Source organism: Eschrichtius robustus, chromosome 8, assembly GCF_028021215.1.
Source record: "Eschrichtius robustus isolate mEscRob2 chromosome 8, mEscRob2.pri, whole genome shotgun sequence".
In the NCBI taxonomy this organism is placed as follows: Eukaryota; Metazoa; Chordata; class Mammalia; order Artiodactyla; family Eschrichtiidae; genus Eschrichtius; species Eschrichtius robustus.
Window position 1 is genome coordinate 125384381 of NC_090831.1, and position 15834 is coordinate 125400214.

Genomic DNA, 15834 nt, shown 5'->3' on the forward strand with positions numbered 1-15834 from the left:
TAGAGCCATGACCGGCATTTTTCTAAGACAGAGCACCCCAGAATTATTTTCTGATGAAAATGCTGGTCTTGCTCACAGATGCGCTCTTTTTGCTGGGATGTTTTTTTCTAATGAGGTCCATGTTTTTGTTAGATTTTTCAACTTTCATAAAAAGATGTCAATCTTACTCCTAACTCAGTTAACTACCACAGCATACTGCTCTGTTCTTAGCCAGCAGCATCAAGTATTATACTCAATGCATACACATAACTTAGATAAGAGCTAAAATAACTACCTTTCAGTACAGCAATTCATAATATATGGTACAATGCTACATGATTTTCATTGTCATTTAACCTTCATAATAACACTGTCATTTAAGATATCCCCATTTTTCAAACATAAAAAGTTAAGTGCTTTGTGCTATGACGTACAATTAGAACAGCTAAAAATACAAACGGAAGATTTTATAAGACTATTACGCAGTCTTGTATATTACTGCAATATAGTCTATCTGCAATACTCTCTACATCCTTGCATTAAAACAGATGCTCAGAAAGCTGGGTACGTAGACTGCGTTGTTTAAGATCCCCAAGGAGCAGAATTTACTCAGCTGGGCTTTGGTTTTATACCACTGACTTATTTTGAGGGCTGTTATAAGAAATTGCCCTGTGGGGTTTGTTGTTTATACTGCAAGACAGCTGCTTGAAGACAGTTTCTCACTGCCATATATAGTGTACATACAGCATCAGTATCAAATGAATTCTTATTCCTACAAATCAGGCAACTGTTCATATGCCCTTCTTCATGCTGACTGCTGGAAAGCTCTGGAGCCAGATTTGTGGCGTAGGCCTGGGAAATACACATTTATTTTGGGTATCAGCCTCACCATATTACCCTCCCATTTATCCTATCCTTATTTTCCCTTCCCACTGGCCAAATTTTCTTGCTTATTTTTAGTCTTACTTTATCCTACTGTTCATGTATTTGTATAAGTCTCCATAAGCCTACTTTGGAACGGGGCAAGGTACCAGTAATTTCAGTATATCTTTTAGCTTTATGTTGCCAGCATGAACCTTTCACTATATGCATGATAAATGATAACAAATCATCTCACCTCAGTTCTTACACTTCATTATTTTATAAAACAATTTATGATCCCTAACATATAAATGTATATAAATCATATACATTATGTGAACAGAGTCTGCAAAAGAAAGTAGTACTGCCAATAAGTAATAGAATTTCTCACATTAGAAACAGTCATAGAAAAGTTTGCATGTTTGCATGTTGTTTACTGAAGTCTAAATCACAACCACCTACAAAAGGCTGAATAAAATTTAAATTGTTAAACACACCCACAGTTGTTTTATTCAATTGGAAAAGTGTGTTACACCACCCAGAATACAATCAGCTCTGATGATTCACATCATAGTCTGTGTACTTAGTGAAGTAATTCACTATATGAGGTCTTAAAATAAATAACACCCATTACAGCAGCTGTGCATGAATGTCGTCTTTTTCTCCCAGATTTAACAGTGTGTAATCCAAAACATTTTTAAAACTTTAAATCCCTTATTAGCCTAAATACAATGTGACATTTCAGTTTGCCTTACCTATAATTTACATCTGTATAGTGATTAAGGGCAACATGATTATACATGTAGACATAAAATAACTTTAACTGAAGATAAAATCATGGTACTGAACAAAGAAAAAATGATGATTATGAAATCTGTGTTTGAGATTACTTTAGTTTAAGCCTGAAGTAGCTATATTTATGTTTCACAAAGCTGGAAAAGATAGGAAAAAAGCCTTTACTGACATTGCTAAGAATACAGGTAAAAGCTAACAGTTAGGTAACTAAGAGATGACATAAAAAAAAGACTGAATAAAGCATCAAAGAGATTTCACAAGCAGACTGGAAATTCAATTTCCTAGGGGAAAAAGATCCCAAATCATGCATGCTCACTGGAAATCCACATACTAGGAAAAAAGTAAGATCTCTATTTAATAAGGATAGGAAAGAGTTATAATTTTCTGTATAACATAAATTTCAAACATTTAAACTTTTTCACCCAATTATAAAATACTGTTTGGAAAAGAAAGAAAAAAAAAGACAACTGAGGATTATAGATAACAATAACCAAGACAGATGAATCAAGAAGAAGCATTAACGAGATTTCTATTATGACTATCAGGACTATACATTTTCCAAGATTTTCAAAAGCGTTTGGTGACCCTATCAACATACATCCTGAAACAACACCTGAGTGAACCATCTTCTGAATCTCCAACTGGGTAGTCTTTTTAGTGTAAAAGACACTGAATTAAAGACACTGTTTAATTTTTTAAATGACCTACTTTCATAGTACATATTAAAATACCATATACTCAGCAAGTTTAACTTTCTACAGTAGTTATATTTTTTAAATAAGAATAAAAAACATGCAAACTATCTTTGAATTTCTGAGGAAATAACTCTCTGGATGTCACTTCAATGATACTGTTGGAACAGATTCCCCACCCCGCCCCGCCCCTCACCCCACCCGAGGGTCTCTTGTGAAGACCTCTCAGATTATCAAGATTATGTAATGCTACCTTTTACCACAAGTAGAGTAACACTTAGGGAACTTAAACATTTGTTATTTTAAGTAAATACACTGATAAATGTTTTTAAATGTACCTGTAGTAAACTTACATCTTTCAGGAGCTTGGTCAATGTGCTCTGGACAAAGAAGGAAGAAGTGACTGAAATCCTGAAAGGTGCCGGCTCCAGCAGCACAAGGATAATGGTACATCTGGGTACATTTCTCTTCACAGCATTTGATAGTGGCTCCAAGGTGCTTACAAAATGCACATCGCTGGAAGGGAGGAAAGGATAAAGAAATCTCCTTATAAAACCTGGAAAAGCAACACTCAAATCTGGGGCTAGGAAGATATTCAAAAGTCTTTGTACATTACTAGTAAAACAATTTGAAGCCTGCAGAGCACTAAATAAAGGATCAGTTAAAAGCATACAATCGAAGTTCTCTGTTCAGTGCTTGGTACATATTCATCCTTCCATTCAAGTTTAGAAAGTTAGCATTTCACTTTTTTTTTTCTATTGACTTTGTCAATACAACTACCATTTTAAAAAAACTAATAATATGGTTAAAAGGGCAGGTTTCTAGTTGGGGATTATTTTTAACAGGTGATTAGATCCCATTAATAAACAGATAAAACAAATATATACTATTTCCAAAATCTCTTACTATTTTCACCCTGCCTAAAAATCAATATGAAGTAAACTAGTCAATCACAGAATAAGTTAATGAGTGGCAACTACAATGGTTAAAGGCACACATACAGATCTACACACTTCACTGTAGCAGTTGGTTTCAAGTTTCTTTAAAATGCTGGGCATGTGAAGAAAAATTAAGTCATCTGACTTTCTCCTTCCCCCATTCCAATCTGCCTCTATCTCTTGCAAGTGGTAAAATCAAAGAAATAAGTCTCAAACGAACAACAGGGGAGGTTTAGCGCGCTTGAAATGTGTAAGAAGTCAGTATGAATTATCTAAGAGTAACTCTTTCCCTAAGAACGATTAATAAACTTCCTCATCCGCCCAAGACCACTTGGGGCATCATCATGTATAAAATCTCTCTCAGTGTGTAGGAGATGCCTAGCTGCCCTTCTTGCATATACTTCTGTTTTAGCATTTATGCTATTGCGTGGTAATTACTTATCGGTCCTTTTTTCATCCAAGATCTTTGAGTAGAGGAATGAGGTTGTACTAACTTTGTATTCTTGGTACCATGAATGCTGTTTGACACAGAAAGGCCCTAATAAACTGGTGTTCATATTTATATATATTAAATGGACTTCACTTTTGGTAATCTTACTGTAGGTGTGGCTCATGACTAGCAGAGCTGAACTAACTGAAGCCAAATGGGACGGTACGTGGTAAAACTCAGGCTCAGGTAATAGAGTTGCTAACATTACTATGAATATCTTCACAGGCTAATATACTGATTCCATATTCTGCTAGTCAATTAGAGAATACAATAGTTTTAAAATTATAAATAATTTCAATGTCTTGCATGTAAATCTACATAAGATATCACATGCCATCAAACTCTTCCTCATAACCATCAGTCCACTGCACTGAACCAATGTAAGAAAGTTAAGTGTCTCTTGGTTTGTCTTCTACACATTTTGGCTGCAGGCAACAAGACCACCGTAGCTTCTAAGTAACTCATAAACACTAGTTATATCTGTGACATTTTAACTTTATATAATGTCTACAAGTTTACACACTAACACACATTTCAGTTGTCTTTTTGTACTCAAAGGTATTACTGCGTTAACAAAAACTGAAGAAAAGAAATAAAGCCTTCTTTATCTTCACTGATAAAGTATAATAATCAGCTTTTTCCAAACATTTATGTCACAACCTCCCATGGTATCTAAATATGTTTACTATATTAACAGAACCCAGAATTAAAGACATGTATAATATCTAGGTAGTCTGAGTATCCTTGAGTCAATACTGGAAAGGTCAAGGTAATGTTGAGGGAAGAAAGTACATTTGTATGTCCAATCAACCACTGAAAAGTTGTTATTATTAACTCATTAACATCACAAAATAATTTCTGCTAAACTGTTAAAATCTAGAATCTCCATTATTTTTATAGCATATGGCAAGTTGTACAGAAGCCTTTTGCTCTAAAAGTAATTTTGACAAATAAAATATAATGACTTTTATTTAAGTGTATAATAAGGAAATAAAATAATTTAACTTGATCCTTTTCTCACTGTCTATATCATTTTTAGAAACATCAACATGTTCTCTTAATCATATTTGCAATGGAAAATATTACATGACATTAGCTAAACTACTATGAGAAGTCCTGGAATGTATCCAACATACTAGTTTACAATAACATGTAAAGAGATTAGGGAATAAAGGGAAATAAAATACTAACTGCATTTAAGTGAACGCTTCAAACCCATCTGTTATAACTACATAGCTAATGAAAGACATTTGGCATTGAAAGAAAACATATACTATCTATATAGGCTGGAATATATCTTTTTGAACCAATAAAAAGCATTTATAAAATTGTAGAAAATGTCAAAGAATAAACTTCTACAGGAAACTTGTCTAACACATCAGCACCCTCATACACCGCATGTCAGAAATCAAAACAAATTATAAGCTAAGTAACAATTACAAAGCTAATTAACATTTCGTGAGAGGAAGGTAAGATAAATAGCTCTTATCAACTAAACAATTTGACTCGATATTAAAAACTCCTAAACAATTTTTTGTACTTTTTTAATCATTAAAAAAAAAGAGAAGGAGAGGGAAAGATAAAAAGTGTTAAATATCTTTTGACATTAGTCCAAGAACACATCCAAGAAAAAACTCTCAATGAGAGTTCACATTGCCACCTGTAAGAAAGAGTCTGAGGAACTTCCAAAACTTGGAAGGCTCTCCCAAAATAAATCTACGATATAAAACAGAATCAACAAAATTTCAGAGATTAAGGTTAAAGATGAGTTATGAAACAGTAATAATAAGTTTCAGGATATTCCAAAGCTTGTTCAATTAATTATCAAGTATTTATTCTATATCAACTACTGCAATTGGCTAAGTGCTCTAAGAAATATCAAATATTAGTTTTCTACACACCAAACTGTTTTCAACCTTTACCAAACTTTTCTTCTTACTAGTCTGTTAGGATTCTCCCATAATGCAGTAATAAAGAATGAAGATAGAAAGTAAGAGAAAAAATAAAATGGCATGGGAAACTATCAGGAAGGTCCAATGTCTGTTTATAAAGAGTACCAGAAGGAGAGAAAATAGAAGGATTATAAGCAGAGAAATTAGAAGAAAATTTATGAAAATATCTAATAATAAGAGGTAACATTTATTAAGCATAATTTCCATTTAATAGATGAGGAAGCTGAAAGACAAGAGTCTTTTTTTTCTGTTCCATTGATATCCGTATCACTACAAAAACACCCACCCAAACAGAAAACACCAGCTTCAGATTAAAATGTCTTACACCTAGAAACATGGGCAAAATTTTAAGATAACAAGGATAAAGGAAAAATTCTAGTAGCCCCACCAAAAAGAAAAGAGGTCATTTACAAAGAAAGGAGAACCGGGAATTGCTTTTCATTGGCAATATTAAATGTAAAAACAAAAAAGAGCAATATCTTCCAAGGTCTACAAAAAAATTCTTTGAAACTAAAATTTTAATACCTGATACATTAACATTCAAGTCCATGGATAATAAATGTAAATAGGATAAATTCCCTATTAAAAAACAACTTTCAAAATGTGCAAAATATATTTTATACACACACATGCACACACACACTTTAGATGTAAATACACATAAAGCTTTTATTTATGTATATGAATACATATACACACGTGTATGTGTATATATATATACGCATATGTGTATGTGTATATATATACGTGTATGTGTATGTTTATATATATATGCATATGTGTATGAGTATATATATAGATAACACATATGTGTATGTGTAATCTATATATATATATATATAGATACACATATGTACACGAGGCACAGTAGCACAGGATATTCACAAATAATGATCTGGGGGGAAAGAACAGACAAATGCTATCAAAAAGAAAGCAGGTAGGACTTCCCTAGTTGTCCAGTGGTTAAGACTCCACGCTCCCAATGCAGGGGGTCTGGGTTCAATCCCTGGTCAGGGAACTACATCCTACATGCTGCAACTAAGAGCCCACATGCCGCAATGAAGATCCTGTGTGCTGTAACTAAGAGCCGGCGCAGCCAAATAAATAAATATTAAAAAAAAGAGACAGAGAGACAGAAAGAGAGAGGAAGGAAGGAAGGAAGGGAGGGAGGGAGAGAAAGAAAGAGAGGAAGAAAGAGAGAGAGGAAGAAAGAGAGAGAGGAGGAAAGCAGGTATAGCAATATTGATCATAAAAATAGGGTCCAAACCAAGATGCAGTGAACAGGGCAAAGATAAGTTCACATTAAAATGAGTCTAACATTACAGTGAAAATTCCAAAAGAAGAAGAAACAGTCATTAATGTTCACATGCCTAATTAATTTCCTTGACATATAAAAGTAAAGCTGACTTCAAGTTAAAAAAACAAACTTTTTAATGCTACAGTAAAAACTTACATATGCTTAAAAAGAAAAAAAAGAAAAAAAAAAAAAAAGTAAAGCCAAATAGAAATACATAGACTAGACTTAACACAGCTCTCAGAAATCAAGATATTTATTAATGATGGTCAAGTTTGATTCAAACTTACACATAAACAGAGAGATCTCCAAATTCCCAGAATAGAAAATATACATTCTATTCAAATGTACATAAAATTCTTTTTAACTCACAATATCTATGGCCATAAGAAAGTCTTACAAATTCAAAAACTCAGATATTTCCTAGGCCATATTTAAAAAAGCAGATATTTCCTAAACTTAACACATTAATAATTATAAATTCACAATATAAGGATAAACTCCCTTCAATCTACCCACTAGAAAAACTGAAAACTGCCTTCAATCTAGCAGATTTCTTTAAATCAAATGAAAAAAATATATATTATTTTTGAAGTGATTAAATAAGAAACATGTCAAAACCTCTGAGATATGGCAAATTTAGTTCAGAAGAAAAAAATACAGCTTGAAAAATGCAAGACTCAGGGGACTTCCCTGGCAGTCCAGTGGTTAGGACTCCACGCTTCCCCTGCAGTGGGCAGGGGTTTGATCCCTGGTAGGGGAACTAAGACCCCACACGCTGCGTGCAGCAGCCAAAAAAGGCAAAACTCAAGACCAAAGAATAAAAGTAAGTAAAACTAGATATAAAAACTAAGCCAGTAAGAATCAACATATAATGCATGAGATCAGCCACTTAAGGAAGTAAACACACCTTAATATCATGTGTAGGAAGATATTATTAATGACATTCGGGTGTTTAAGTCTCTATCAAAGCAATCAGTGTTTGCTTTAGAAAGATATGCTAAAATAGAACTGAGTAAAATAAAAAGCAATCTATCAAACCACTTTGTATAATGAATTGGCCTGAAGTAATGAATATCATGATGAGTGATTTGTTGTCGTTTGGGTCCAGTTAATTATTTCTACTTTGTACACTAATAAACATACATTTCTGATCAAAACCTCTACTTAAAAAAAAAAAAAAAAAACAAACACCCATTAAATAACATTACAAAATCAAAATGGACTTTGCTATGAATGAAATTTTTCCGTTCTGACCCACCCTCCTCACTGCTGCCACAGTAAGCTGTCTAAGGGACTCCCTGATACCTCTGGATCAGGTCCAAACTCCTCAACATGGCATTTGTGGTAGGCAGACTCCTAAAACGCCTGACCCTACCCCCAAGATGCCCCACCCTAACCAAGACACTGTGAATATGATGAAATACCATGCCAGAGATTATGCCATAAGACGTGGCAAAGAGATTTTGCAGATGGGATTAAGGCTACTAATCAACTGACTTTGAATTAATCAAGGAGGACGGGGCTTATTCTAATCTAATCATACAATTCCTTGAAAGCAAAGACTTTTCTCCAACTGGTAGCAGAAAGGGAAGTCAGGGAAATTCAAAGCAAGTGAAGGATTCAGGACCACACTGCTGTCTCTAAAGATAAAAGAAGCCACATACAAAAGACCAGGGGAGTGGCCCCTAGGAGCTGACAGCAACCCCAGGCCAAATGGCCAATAAAGAAATGGGGACCTTGGTCCTACAACTGCACGGAACTGAATTCTACCCGCCCTCTGGAGCCAAGTGAGCTTAGAAAAAGATTCTTCACCAGAGCCTCTGGATAAACACCCAGCCTGGTAGATATCTTAATTTGAACCCTGTGAGACCCTAAACAAAAAGCACGGTTGAGCCTGGCCGAACTTCTCATCTACAAATGGGTGCTACTTTTAAGCCATTAAATTTATGGTAATTTTTTATACAGCAACAGCTAACGGAGCATTTCAAGGCCCTACATGATTTGATCTCTGCCAAATCACTGTTATTTTTAAGAAAATTTTTTTACATTATACAACATCTTCCTTACTCATCACTATGAAGTAAATAGGGTAAATGTCTTAAACTCCATCTTGGACATGAAGAAGCGAAACCTCAGAGAGACTATCCTACAGCAAGCATTCCTGAGCCAACAGATGTGCCCTCTACTTACTGGGTCAAGGCAACAGTAAACTCTCTAGTTGATAGAAACATACACAAATCAGAAGCCCTAAACTAATAGCCCCCTAACAGCTATAATCTTTAATCTATAGCCCCCTAACAGCTTTAACCATAAATAAAAACATGAATAAATCTGACTACATAAAACCCCTAAACTTTTATATGGTAAACACACACACACATCTTAGAGAAAATCAAATGACAAAAAAAATTTTTTTAATAACCTGTAATTTGAATTACAAATTTCTAGTACCCTGGATATATAAAAATAGTTTTCATAAAAATGAAAACAACTTAAAAAAGAGACAATGACACTTTATCGACACCAATAATTTAGGGAAGTCAGAAAGTTGGCCAATAAAATACACTTAACATGCAGGATGCAGTGAGCAACTAGGCCAAGTAGTTAACAAAAATTACCTTATTTAAGTCTAACAACCACCATTTTGGGTAGGTACCATAACTTCTGATTTTTATGAATGAAGCGCAGAGTTTAAATTCCTTGCCCACACTCACAATGCCACAAAGAGGAACTGAATTTGAGTGGTTCATTATCAGTTAGAAATGGGTAATTAATGCAAATTCCACTAACTGAACACAAGAACATAATGAATACTTTGTCTCATTTACATAATCACTCTCACTTAGGTTATAAGAAAAGAAGGTAGCCATTTTTGAATTAGAATTCCATAAAATGTTAGCCCTCAGTGCCTACCAAAAGAAATATACTGGAATGTTCACAAAATACAAGTCATAACAGTCCCAGACTGAAAAACCCCCAAATGCCCAATAAAAGTGGATAAATTATGGTACTTTCACAACAGAATACTACACAACAATGAGAATAAATGAACAATTACAAGCAATAATTTGAATGAATCTCACAAGTATCATGGTGTGTGAAAAAAGATAGAAAACAGTATTTATTGTATGAGTCAGATAAAGAACAAAACTAGGCAAGACTCATCTATGGTGTTAGTAGTGACAACAGTGCTTGCCTTGGGGAGTTGCAAGCAGTAACGCAATGGAGGCATGAAAGGAATTTCTGTGTTTTCCACCTGTCTCACAAAGAGAAGCAACAGAGCAGACTTCCGTTACTCTCCACCGACAAGTAAGAGCTATGGGAAAAAATTATTTTCACAGAAGTACGATCAGTAAAAATATTAATACCATCAACTAAAATGCTTGTAGCAGCTGAATATGTTATCAAAATAGTATTTACCTAATCATAGCAAATTACTCAAAGTATCTTTCAATACTACTAGAAGGCTCAAAAGATGATGGCAGAAAGCAATGAAAATATTAAATCTCATTACTGATCTACTAGCTTTGAATGTTTAATACTAGTATAGTTATTTTGGAGTACTTTTAAATTGATGCACAAAATAAACAACTTTTCTTTTTCTTTTAATAACTTTTTTAGTTAGAGGAATTATTAATTAAAATTAAAAGGTACAATTATAGATTGAATGGGGGAATAAAAAATTTTTTAAATATGTTACAAACAGCTACTAGATTAAATTTTAAAATATCAATATGAATTCATGTTTTTGAAAAAATACATCTTTGTGTGTATGTGTGTGTGTGTGGTTTATTTTTGACCAAGAGTCAAGATAATTCAAGGGAATAACAGTCTTTTAGAATGATGCTGGAACAAATGAATATCCACACTGAAAACAAAGAACCTTGAACCTTACCTCATCTTCTCATTATCATACATGCAATTTAACTATAAAAGGAATAAATAATCTAAAGGTACCCTTGGAATATGCAGGAAAACTTGAATATTTTTTATATAAGGCATAATGAACAAAATCTATAAAAGAAAAAAATTACGAAGTGACAAACGACAAACTTCATCAAAATTAAACCCCCTACTCTTTCAAAAAACATTAAAAAAGGAAAACAAGTCATAGACTAGACAAAAATATTTGCAAAATACACCTCTAATAAATGACTTCTATGGCGAGTATATAAAGAACTCTTATAACTCGAAAGTAAGGAGAAGACAAATCAACAGGAAAAAAGGGGACTTTGGGGCAAAAGCTTTGAACAGACACTTCACTAAAGATGTGTTCAATCTCATTACTCATCCAGAAATGCAAAATCAAGCCCACAACGAAATATCACTAAACACCAACCAGAATGGCTGAAATACAGAAACACTGACAATATTCAGTGCTGGCAGCAATGTCGAACATCGTGTTGCGCAAAGGTTCAAGCAGCTTTATAAATACTGGCCCCAAAACGGGAAGGAATCTCAAAACCATTATGCTAAGTACAAAAGCCAGACAGAAAAGATCGCTGTATGATTCCATTTACATATCAGTCTAGAGAAGGCAAAAAAAGGCAAAAAACAACCAACGTAGGGAGAGGAACAGATCTAATGGTGATTGCCGGGAGCCAGAGTGGTGGGAGGGGACAACCTGAAACGGCCATGAGGGAGCTTGCGGTGAAGGAAAGGGTCTGCATCTCGACTATAATGATAGTTACACACAGGACTGTTCACATCTCTCAAAATATGTTCAACTGTACCCTTGGAAGGGGTGAATTATATTGTGTACAAGATATACCTTAATAAAAGAATGACTCTCACACAGGGGAAATAATAATTTTTTTAAATTTATTTATTGGGTAATGGCAGGCCAGTATCAGAATAGCTCTCTTGGAAATAAAATTTGTAAACTCTCAATAAGATATAAAACCTACCTAATTTAAGCCACTTGTGAACAACCAAGCCTGGAATGGCAGGACATTTGACTCTTGACAGAAAAGAACACCACTGGCTAAGGTCTGTGTGTTTCTGCTAAGGCCTCCTAGTGTGCACAGAAGGGGAAGGGTGGTACTAGGCCTCACACAGAGAGCATCAGTCTTACTGGTGTGAGAAGACAGGTAAAGTTCAACAATGATAGAAAGGATGGAACCAGAGGGGAAACCTTGAAGGGCAGAAGCCACAGAAAAGAGAGCCCCCCACACACTGAATAAACTCTCAAATCGTTGTTACACCCCTGAAAATGTACATTCACAGAGGGACTCTTAAGCAGCTCAGGGAAAACAACAGCTGACCTGTTTGCTGAAGGAACTGAGTAGAGATTTCTGATGTCACTGACTGCTGGGATGATGTAGTTTGGAATGTAAGGCCAGCAATAATAAAAGTCTCCCAGGAAAAAAAAACCCGATACTGACAAAATAACATAACAGAATCCGGTATTAACCTATCATCTAAAATGTTCAGTATACAATAAAAATTCCTAGACATATGGGGAAAGAAAAAAAAAAAAAAAACAACAACAACAGGAAAATGGGGCCCACAATGAAGAAAAAAAAATATTCAATAGAAAACGACAAGATAAACAAAGACTTTAGAGCAGCTATCGGAAATATGTTCCACAACATACAGGAAAAGCTGGTCATGAGCAGGAGTAGAGTAACAGAAGAGACGTGAAAATTACAACGTGAAACCCAATGGAAATTCTATACCTAGGAGTTACAGCAATTTAAATAAAAATTTCAGTGGATGTGCTTAATAAGAGACTGGAAACAACAGAAGAAATGGCCAGTGACCTTGAAAATAAATTGTTCATCCATTCTGAGGAACAAAAAGTAAAACTACTGAAAAATTAACAAAGCATCAGTAACCTATGACAATATTTGAGAATATCAAATGCACGAACATGCATGTAATTGGAGTTGCAGAGGAAGAGGAGAGAGAAAATGGGACAAAAAAAGAATACAAAACAAAGGTCAAACTTTTCACAAATTTGGTGAAAAAAATCAACTTAAAATTCTAAGAAGCTCAGCAAACCCCAAACAAGAAGAATACAAAGAAAATCACACCTAGGCACATCATAGTCAGACTGCTGAAAACCAGAGTCCTGAGAGCGCCCAGAGAATATCAAAACATTATATACACAGGAATAACGATACTATTAACACCTGACTTCTCATCAGAAACAATGGAAGACAGGACACAATGCAAGAACATCTTTTCAATGCTGAAAAGAAGAAAAGCACATCAACCCAGAACTATATATTCAGAAACAAAACAAAAAAACAAAACCTTCAGGGCTTCCCTGGTGGCGCAGCGGTTAAGAATCTGCCTGCCAATGCAAGGGACACGGGTTCGAGCCCTGGCCCAGGAGGATCCCACATGCCGCCGAGCAACTAAGACCATGCGCCACAACTACTGAGCCTGCGCTCAAGAGCCTGCAAGCCACAACTACTGAGCCCACGTGCTACAACTACTGAAGCCTGCGCACCTAGAGCCCGTGTGCTCCACAACAAGAGACGCCACCACAATGAGAAGCCCGCGCACCACAACGAAGAGTAGCCCCCGCTCAGCGCAACTAGAGAAAGCCCGTGCAGCAACGAAGACTCAACGCAGCCAAAAATAAAAACAAATAAATAAATTTATAAAAAACAAAAAAACCACAAAACCTTCAAAAATGAATGCAGACTTCTTCCACTTCCAGACAAAATGGAGGAGATTCACTTTTCCCTCTATTTTACACTAAGTACAGCTGAAAACCTTGGACATGACACATAAGACAAACACCAGAAGACACTAAAAGGTAAAGAGAAGGTGCCAGACAAACTAGAGCCCAGGTGCTGAAGAATGAAACAGCATAAATTCCCTAGGTTTGATTCATTCATAAGAACAGGTGCTAAAGGAACCAGAAACACAAAACAAGCCCAAAAAATACCCACTGTCTCTAACCAAAAGAACGGAAAAGTAGCAGGCTGGCAAGACAGAAAACTATTAGGTGATGATCCACCTCTGTGAGCCAAACACCAGAGAAGAAGCCCAAGTCCTATGCCCGTCAGCAAAGGCCAAAGGGAAAACCCAGACGTCCCCTCCCCTCCGCTCCCCTCCCAGACAGCGAGGTATCACAGAGGGTGTGCAGACCCACTCAACAGGAACAAGACCTCCTTCCTCCATAGTACCAGTGGAGAAAATGCGGAGGGCCCGGAATTCAACATCCACGCAATGACGACAAGGTGTCCCCACCCCTAACCCTCCCCACTGGGGTGGTGGCAGGGAATGCCCACTGGAGAATCAGAACTTAACCACCGTCCAGAGGTAGCATGCCCACCCACACACCTCAGTGACACTGGGACCACGTGAAGAGCAGGAACCTTCTGAGCCAGGGTGACGTCAGCAAAGCATAAAGCAGGGTCTGCATTTCACTCCTGCCCAGTGTTCACTAGAGGATCCTCCCTAGCAATGTGTCAGTGGGGGCTAATTACAGGAATGTAACTCCCGCACACACCAGGGAGTTAACGAAGGGGTGCCACCCTTTTTTACCCCAAAACGCAGTTTCAGGTGAGATCTGCTAAAAGAGAAGGAGGTGGGATGGGGGTTTAAATAAAATGCAGGGTTTCATAACATAATACTCAAAATATAAAGGATTCAATAGAAAAATAATTTGTCATACCATAACAAGAACCAGGAAAACCTCTAAAGGAATGAGAAAAGACAATAAAAAGACATGAACACTGAGAAGAAATATATGTTAGAATTATATCTGCCAAATATTTTAAAGCAGACGTTATAAAACTGCTTCCACAAAAAAATGAGTAAGACATTTGAAGAAAATGAAAAAAATCACAAAGTTTCAGCAAAGAAACAAAGTCTTGGCAAAGAAATACGATATCATGAGGAAACGAATGGTAAGTTTAGAAGTGAAAAATATACTAACAAAAATAAAGCATTAAAAAAAAAAAAAAAAAAAAAAAAGCATTAACTGAAAGGGCTAAACAATGGAATGGAGAAATTACCCAACCTGAACAAGTAAGAAAATGGACCGGTGATTTGAGATGACATTCTTACCTTCGAGTAACTTTTTGTTATGTATTTGGTCTGTATCTGGACTTTCTATTCTATACCAGCAATCTAATTATTCATGACCCTAATACAATTTTAACTGTAGCTTTCCAGTATGTTTTAACACCTGTAAGGGCTACTCCTCCTTGATTATCCTTTAAAGATGTGCCCAACAGTTTTTATTCTTTTTTTTTTCTATTGAAATTTAAATCTCACCAAAATTGCATTAAGTTTATGGATTAAGTTACAGACATCAGCATCATCCCATTCAAGGACATATGTTTTTATCCTATTTGCTTCCTTCTTTTATTGTGAAACATCACACACATAGGAGAGTGTATTTTTACAATTTAAAGACTTATCAAGAGAACATCTGTGTACCAACACAAAGGATAAGAGAAGAAATCTTGCCATTGAAATCATTCAAATGATTATTCTTGTACCCTCTCCACAGATAGCCACTACACAGGTTTGTAGTAATTAATCTTACTGCTTTTCTTTAGATTTCCTACTCACTATAGCTCCATCTATGTCTCTAAACAGTGTAATTTAGTTCTGTTTAGAACTGAATTTAAATAGAAATATACTGTAGAAATTCTTTTGTTACTTAGCTTCAAGTCAACATACATTTGAGGGAATCAACTATTTGATTTCTGCTGCTGTAGTTCACACATTTTCACTGCTATATAGTATGCCTTTGGATGAATATACCATAATCTAATTATCTAGAAATCTTCATTGCTTCTAGTTCACAGCTATAACATTAAAAAAAAAAAAAAAAAAATGCTGCTACCCCATACATTCTCGT

The 15834-nt window shown here is 35.4% G+C and overlaps 1 protein-coding gene across 17 annotated transcripts in view; it reads right to left on the reverse strand.

Annotated features, from left to right (window-relative positions):
* KMT2C (lysine methyltransferase 2C) overlaps positions 1-15834 on the reverse strand; it is a 275662-nt gene that overhangs the window by 126983 nt on the left and 132845 nt on the right. For all 17 annotated transcript variants that reach the window (XR_011074736.1, XM_068549742.1, XM_068549731.1 and 14 more), the window contains one exon: positions 2681-2843. Coding sequence is in view for 16 of the 17 variants with exons in the window: in XM_068549742.1 (XP_068405843.1) it covers positions 2681-2843 (163 nt within the window). In the remaining variant the exon portion in view is untranslated. The remainder of the gene's footprint in view (positions 1-2680; positions 2844-15834) is intronic.